At 27.1% G+C, this 8,871-nt stretch overlaps 1 protein-coding gene across 3 annotated transcripts in view; it reads right to left on the bottom strand.

Moving 5' to 3' along the window:
* The window catches only part of LOC111676147 (octopamine receptor beta-3R), a 95,322-nt gene that overhangs the window by 28,642 nt on the left and 57,809 nt on the right, over nt 1-8,871 (bottom strand). For all 3 annotated transcript variants that reach the window (XM_046949980.1, XM_046949982.1, XM_046949981.1), the window contains one exon: nt 2,230-4,095. In XM_046949980.1, coding sequence (XP_046805936.1) covers nt 2,230-3,116 — 887 coding nt within the window. In that variant the 5' untranslated portion in view covers nt 3,117-4,095. The remainder of the gene's footprint in view (nt 1-2,229; nt 4,096-8,871) is intronic.

Genomic DNA, 8,871 nt, shown 5'->3' with positions numbered 1-8,871 from the left:
TAGAACTGAACTAGAACTGAACTAGAACTGAACTAGAACTGAACTAGAATTGAACTAGAACTGAACTAGAACTGAACTAGAACTGAATTAGAACTGAACTAGAACTGATTTCATATATGCCAGTCATGCAGTTTTACCAATCACCACATTTATTCCGGCAAGTGTAGTGTACAGTTCACAGACACATATTCATATTTCTATGGAGTAAAAACAATGTACAAAATAGAATAGCAGTGTCCGCATAAGATATATAAAATGAATTTAACAAGAAAATCAACATAAAACAAAAAAGGAAAATAACAATAAAAACAAGGAAAAAAAACCAAAGGGAAAAACACGTCAATGTAAAAATATGTTGAAAATGAAGTTGACACACTTGAGAAGAAATTAAATTTTATGCTTTGTCTCATCTCAGTAGTCGTCGTAATGTCATTTTATGGTCATATTTTTTTTCTTAGATTTTTTTACCATCCGGTTCGTAACCTACTTGTGCAAACAAATAACTAATGTTAGACGATAACGGTACAGTGGCTACTTGAAGAGGTGGACAGTTTTGTACCTAAAAAGGAAACAATTTGCAATAGAAAAAAAAAAACGTTCTAAAAAATTGTGGGTGTTTCAAATGTATCCTGCAGCAGTTATGTTGGGTTCATGATGGACATGGTTATAATTATATTGTCTAGCAATACCTTTTTTCTGTTGATGACATTTTATGAAACGCCTTGATGATGTTAAATATTTGTTTGGGCTATACAAATTATGAATTTTATTTTCGCTTAAAAACATAAACATATTATGTATGTTTGTCCAAAACCTCTCTACTTACATTTTACTGTATTAATTTATAAACTCATTATTTTCGTACTAGTTTCTTTTTGTTCACTTTCTATATAAGTGAACAGAAGTTTAGCTTATTTTCTCATTTTTTTACTTATTTTATTATTACCAATACTGTCATACCTTTTGGTATATAAAAACCACCTGTTCATAACGCTCTAACAAACGGAAATAAGTTGTAATTTCCGGATCTTTAATAATGTTGTCATGATTCATTATTATTTCTGGTGCTTTCTTTTTAGTGTCAACTTTGATTTCAAAGTAAAATGGCGAATATTATATACATATTTTTAAGCGACTAGTGATAATTTTCAACAAAACTTTGTTATTGATTTTTTTAATTTTCTTTAACATTTCACTTCACTTTATTAGGAGTTACAAAGGGATATTAAATCGAGGCTACTTGTTGCGTTAAAACTATAGATTTTTTGCATTGTTTAGTGGCCGTGCTATGTCCGTCTGTCAGTCTTCACGGTAAACGATTTCACCGAGCATCAATAATTTATTTTATATAAAGGGTATATTGTTTATGAAATAATGATCATAGACCCCCAAAAGAATATATCGGGCATTCACTATAAGACAAGCATAATTCAATAATAATTTGGAATCTTTATACCCACCATCAAAACTTAACTCTGTCTATCGAATTACATATCTATAATCGCATTTTTAAGCTTAAAATTAAATTTCATAAGAAGGCTTATATGGGGTTAATTATGGACTGTTTCCCATAAAATTCGGCAGAGAGATTTGTGCTCATAAGAAACTTACTTACTATACTCGATTTTTAAGCCAGTAGCGAGCATTAAAGTCATTTTCTGAGGAGGTCCTTATATATGGGGTAGGGTTAATTATGGACAGATCCTCATAAAATTCGCAAAAAAGATTCTTATCGAATTTCAGCAGTAAACTCGTATTTTTAAGCCAGTAATGGGCGTTAAAATAACTTTTTTGAATGAGACCATATATTAGGGGTAAGGCCAATTATTAATAATTTTTAGACTGATAAAATGAAAAATAAAAAAGAAGGTATTGAGATATTCTCAAAATTGCACATCGTCTGACTACCTTAGAGTTTGAAGGTTAATTTATACAGTTCAATGAGAAATATTAAAGTACAGATGGTAATTAAAATGCATAAGCTTTTAAGAGGTGCATATTGAAGAATATCGTTAAATATATAATGAATAGTAAATTGAGCTTTGTAATTTTTTTGTCTCTATTGGTTTTAAATATTGTTCTATTGACAACAGGCCCATATAAGACTTATTTATAACAAGCACACACACAACAGGCAGACAACAGGCCCAGGTGTATTTCTTCGGTTTTAATGTACATATATACATCCTTCTTTCAAACTTACGAACTAAGTACCTAAACTACACTTACCGTAATTTTCGATTACGTTGCACTGATATAATAACCAAAGCATTGCCAAGAACAGCAGCTAAAATAATTGAGAAAAATATAAAGCCTTTCAAAATGATGACAGCCAAAGTTATCCAATTGTCTTCGTCCTGCTCAGCTATAACTGTTGTTAGTGTCGGCAATGTGCTATTAATGTAGTTGCTGTCATCAATATGAGTTGAATTAAAAGCGAATGCACTAAGGCTACTGGTAGAATTTGGTATTAAATAACTACTATAGGGAGTTGATGAGGCAAAGACATAATTATCTAAGGCATTGGCGGTATTGTCGTCAACAGCAGCACCAGTAGCACCATTATCTTTGAATAAAGATGTTGTTAAAGCGGATGTTACAGTTTTAAAGGAATCGTTGACATTGACATTTGACGTTGAAGTCGAAGATGAAGATGCTGTTGAAGGTAAAAATGTTAGAGATGTTGTTAATGATAATGATGCATTTGTTGTTGCTGTTGCTGCTGTTGTTATTGTAGTTGAAGTTGTTGCTGTTAATAATAATGAAGACGAAGTGGTTGACGATGACGACGAAGATGGCGATGATGTTGATACTGATGAAGCTTCATTGGCAGCATTTGTTAAAATATTATGTATTGCAGGTGATGTTATTAAAGTTGAGGGAAATTTTGTTGACTCTACTAAGGTGGTTGCAGCTGTATTAACGTTTTCTGTATTAAAAGCTGCGTATAAATCTTCATTTTGTTGTTGTTGTTGCTGTTGAGAGTTTATATGTTGGCTTGAATGCTGTTGTTGTAGTTTGGCAGTGCTAAAACCTTTTAATGTTCGTATTGTTGTAGACGCTATTGACTTTGACAGTGTATTGCTAGATGTAGGCGTTTCAAATTGTAACGACATCGCCTCTACACTTCTTACTTTCTCTCTCACCACTTGCTACTTAATCATACACTCGAAAATCGTAGTGTGTTTTTAATGATGACAAATGTGTCGAATGAAAGGATATAATACATACATACGTACATATGATTTTTTGTACTACTAACTGATTTAGGTTGTAAATAGTTGCACAATGTTTCTATATATTCTGTAGATTTTTTCTGCTCTTTTTTTTGCTTTTTATGTGTTTGCTGTTAAATTGTGTTTATGGCTGTTTACAAATGTGTTTATGATGGGGGCTATTGGTTGTGTTGCTGATTTTAAGTTGGCTGTTACATTTAAAAATGACGGTGATAATGGTTTTCGGGTTATTTATTACAACACGTTTCCAGGCATAACTGCCCATAATGTTTAATCATTAAAACCAAAAAAATAACAGAAATTGTCGATTGTCGTTGTGTATGTATGTAATGTTTTATGTGTGTTTTTTCCAAAGTTTTATAATAATAGTCGTCTATATGGTTTTTACTATACATTGGTTATTAAATTTATTTTAAGTTGTTGGTTTTAGTATCCCCTGTCAATTTAAAAAAACAAAAGCATTCACTTTGAATATTTGTCAGGTTTTTAGTAGCATTTTGTTGTTGCTTTTACATTACAGCTTTTAGTTTTGTAGTTAAAAAAATCATTATTATCATCATATTCCGCTATTTGAAAATTCATTATCGTTTATTATGCTCATTTTGAGCTGTTTCCGTTATAGCTGTTGTATGTTTTAACATTTGCACGTATATTTGTAGCTGCTGTTGCTGCCATTTTATATTTTTCCAACTTCCTTCATTTTATATCCTTCCGTCTTTGTATCGAATAGCTTGTTCAGAGTGTTTATTTGTAAAACTGACTGTTATTTTTTTTCGTTTATTTCTACTGTGATTAGTGTGTTAGTGAGACTTTTCCTTTTTTTGTTTATTCTGTTTAAGTTTAATTAAAATCATTGAATCTGAAACGAAAAGACGTTCAAAGGTATAAGAATTTTTTGAGTGATTTGTTGTTAATTACATAATTAAAGTTTGCGTTTTTCTTTTAGATTTGTTTCTTATTTTGCTTTCGGTTTTTGCTTCTTAAAAAAAACTAATTACTTAAGGTTATTTGGGTAAGCATAAATATCAATACATTTGTTGTCATTTCAGAAAGTGTATGACCTTTGGTTACTAGGCAGTTGTTTGTATTTAACTAAAAGGGCAATAAAGAAGATGACGCGAAAAACCATTTTATGTATTTGGAAGAGTTAATAAATTTATAAACATTTCTCAATCTAATATTTAATTGTTTAAAACTTTTATAAGTTTAGTCCATTATTGGATTTTTTCACTCCACTAAAGGTTAATTATGAACACACCGAACTACCAACAATTAAAATCTCAGTCTTGTGAGAAAAGTAACATATGCTAACGCTGCTGGATCCTAATTACGAAATAATCTACATTCGCTTAACTTTTCAAATTTTTACGCTTATAGCAATTTTGTTAGAATAAAAAAATATCCTACTTTTATACGAAATTTATTCATTCCCATAATTTGCCTAAAACTAATTAATATTGATTTACGCCAGGAAGAATAAATTCGGTAATAAAAACAACTAACTGAATATTTTATGCTTCATTAAGAGGGAAACAAATCTGAATTTCATTAATTATAGTGTCATAAAATACAGTTACGTATGTTTAACAATATAATTAATATCTAATAAATAAATTATATATAATTAGCAATTTTAATAAGTAATTTGTTATATTTTTGTAAAAAAAAAACATATTGATAAAATTTTCAAAGTATATTATAGCTAAAATAAATTTATTGAAATTTGATTTTATTAAATCGTTAATACGTTCTTCAAAACTGTACAGTTTTTGGCTACAAATACATATATAGAGAATTTCATAAGCATTGATTTTTTTATATTAAAAAGGGATGGTATAAATGGTATACTTTGGAATAGAAATAGTACACGTATGGGTTTTTGTATACAAACATGAATATGTTATTGTGTGTAATATTCAGCATTTAGTGTACATAAAATTCATCCTGTTTCAACCTTCCCTCGTTGTTAAAAGGGAAAATAAAGCTTTTTCTAGTTTTTAAATTATGCCCTATGGAAAACTGTATTTAGTACCTTTGAAAAGAAAAGGTTAACGATTTATGTAAAAGATGATTTTTTTAAAGGAAGCTTTTTTGAGATTGTCTTAAGTTTTTATTTAAATAGTAGTTGGTAAGAAGTTTATATATAAGTTCTTACTAACTAAGTAACTAACTAACTAACTAACTAACTAACTAACTAACTAACTAACTAACTAACTAACTAACTAACTAACTAACTAACTAACTAACTAACTAACTAACTAACTAACTAACTAACCAACTAACTAACTCACCAACTTCTGTCGTGTTATTTTTATATACAACATATTTAATATAAATATTTTTATATTTAAGTTCTGGGCACATACTTAATAATATCCAATCAGGCATTACACAAAATCAAGGGATTTTAGGTTTTAAATAATAAAAGAGCAAACAATTTTATTTAACATAACCATTATAACAAAAGAAAGGAAAGTAAAAAAACGTCAAATAGAAAAAGTGAAAGTAAAAAAAGTATAAATCCCTAAACAGTTTTATTTACATAGGAACACACGCATATGTGTACCAAAACCCGGTAGTTTTTTCTTAGGCCCAAGGACAGCATAAATATAATTATGCATATAAGGTAGTGTTAAAAAAACTTGTGCAAGTAGGTAGGTGGTACAGCTATTCTAAAAGCTGTTGGGAATACTTTTGCTTTCACTTTTGCTTAAACAATCATAAACATATGAGTCCTTCCTTCCTGTGTTAACGCCCACCATGCATGGTCATGCAAAGAATTTTTATACCTTTTGTCTGCCCAGTCTTAGATAGAAAAGTATTTTATTGTATGAAGAGTACCTTAGAGCATTTAGTATCTCTGTGGGTTGTTTTTATTATATTTATGCAAGAGAGCGTTAGATTAAGCATTTTTGAGTGTGTGTGTGTGAGTAAGTTGCTGTGGCTGACTTTGAATGCGTGTATTTAAAGGATTTATGTATATAAAAATATTTTTTTTTAAAGTTGAGAAAAAATAAACATAAAATAACTTTTTCCCATAAGCACCGCCACTAATTCAATTAAAAACAAACGCCTTGTTGCGATTCAATTGATGGCCAAGTAACTGGTATTTACAGAGAAATACAGAAATCCCTTAAGTACTCATATTAGTAAACAGTAGATAATGTTTAAATAAAAACGTCAGGAAGTTTTAAGAAGAGAATTTAATTTAAACAAAAATTGCAAAATATTTGGTAATATTATGATTTTTATATGTAAAGTATACATAAATTTACGAAAACTTTTATCTCATACTGTATTTTTATTTTATCATTTTCTATGCTTTTATTTTATGTTACTAAAATGTGAAGTATTTTTTATGTACTTAACAATATTTTCAATTTTATAATTTTTCCATTTCCTTGCATAAAAAGAAAAAAATATATATGAAATGAGAAAATGTTGTTTTTATTTAATGTCAATAATGTCAAACTGTGTTCAAATCAAATAAATTTATTTTCAAAAATATATAGAAGAACATTTAAAAAAACTTGTCTCTGGAAAAGTAGTGATAAATACTTTTCTATGTAACTAACTAAATGAATAGAAGGAAAAAAGTAAATGAAAGTAAAATGTGTCTCTTGTAGTTGTATTTGAATCATTATTCCAACCATGTGTAACAAAAGCCAACTGTCTGTTAAAACATTTAAGTTAAAAGGAAGAAAAATATAAATTGAAAACAATTGAATAATAATGAAAATCATTGTTTATGTAGAACTTGTATAAAATACTAAATCTCTGATTATAATTCAAACAGTTAAAGTTTATTGTTCCATTACTAGTTGGAGCATTTTTTTCATCATTTGTTTGCCGATAGTCAAGTAATTTGGTTTAAAATTGTGAGAGTCATTACATGTTTATCGTTTGGTTAGTAACATTTTAATGAGAAAATTTTTGAAAATTATGGAAATTTTCTATAAAATTAAAATTTTTCCAAAATTTTTCTTATATGTATATAAAATTTATTTATTGAAAATTTTGTGTAATGAGAGAATTTATCGAAAATTAAAAAAAGAAATAAAATTATAAATTTTGGGAACAGTTTTTATAAGAATTTCTATAAGAAAAATTTTAAATTAAATTTTCTATAAAGAGAAATTTTACAAAAAAAATTTTTAAATTTTATTATTGCAAATCTTATTAAAACAGAAAGTTTATTAATAAATTTCTGTTTTTGTAGACAAAATTTTTTCTGGTCCCTTGTTTTATATAAAGAGAAAATTTATCGTAAATTTTCTACCAAAAGTTATAATAAATGAAAAATTTTTTGAAAAAATAGAGAATTAATTTAGTTTTACTATTATTTAAAAAATACAATACACTAATAATACTACCTTTATAACATTTTCGAAGTGTACACACTAATTCAACAAAACCAAAAGTTTTTTTAGTATTATTTTCTTATTCCTAGTTTTCCTTAAGGAGAAGCAAAAAACAAACAGGGAAAATCAGTTTAGAATTGTAGTGTAAATAACAGTTAATGAAAATAAACACTTATTGCTAAAATTAGATATCATTTCATTGTATATTTAACTTAAATATCTTATGTCTTTAAACTTTCTTTATAACATCTACCACAATTTATCTTCTATTTCATAAGAAAAAATAGAAAGTACGTACATATTTGCCATATTGTGTTTATTTTGTTTTAAATATTTTCTTTTAGAAACATTTCCCCAGTTTTTGTAACAATTTAATATTAGCACGAGAAGGAAAAATAAAACAAAAAACATTATTGTTATTATTTTTAGAAGGAAACTTAGAACATTGAAATCAACATCAATATTTAATTACAGTTTAGAAGAGATTATGCTGTATCAAATTCCCCTAAATGAAATAATCATGTAGAGAGAGGTTAATGAGATGATGACAATGAGAACTTAAAATAAAACATCATTATGGTGTTAAAATATTTAGAGGGGAATGAATATTGCACAAGCTAATATTTTACCTATTTTGAGGAAAAATATAGTAGTTTTTTTATTTGTTTAGCTAATTATAGTAAAAAGCATTTGAATGAATAACATTTTTTATTTACAACAATTTTTAGAGGTATATTAAAGTTTATTGTAGAGCAAATTTATAGAAGGATTCCCCAAAAAAATAGATGGAATATTTGTTTGTATAGAGAAAACTTCTATAAAAAATTTAATGTAATGAAATTTTGTTTTTAATTCCCTAAGAAATTTTTTAAATTCCTTAAAAAGAGAAAATTTGTCAAAAATTATCGTAAAAAAATTATTGGAACGAAAAAGAATTTTTCTCTTTGTTGAAAATGTTTGGACAAATTTTTAGTTATTAGTTGAAATTTTCCTTTATAAATAACTTGAGAAAAATTATCACTACATAAAAAGCTTTTGAGAATTTATAGAAAATTTACAGAAAATTTTTGAAGAATACTTTATACAACTTTTTCGTAAAACTCTTTTTAGAGCATATTTTCCAAAAATTTTCTCCAAATTAAAAAAAGCTTAAGAAAATTATTCTTCATAATATTTTCTATTGACAGAATTTATTTTCTCTTTATAAATTTTTTTCTTTATAATTTTTGGTAGGATATACAAATGTGTTAATTTTTCTTTAATTTGTTTTGTTT

This window comes from Lucilia cuprina, chromosome 4 (genome assembly GCF_022045245.1).
Source record: "Lucilia cuprina isolate Lc7/37 chromosome 4, ASM2204524v1, whole genome shotgun sequence".
Taxonomy (NCBI): Eukaryota; Metazoa; Arthropoda; class Insecta; order Diptera; family Calliphoridae; genus Lucilia; species Lucilia cuprina.
Note: the sequence above shows the minus strand (reverse complement) of the source record. Positions and strands in the feature narration are given on the sequence as shown.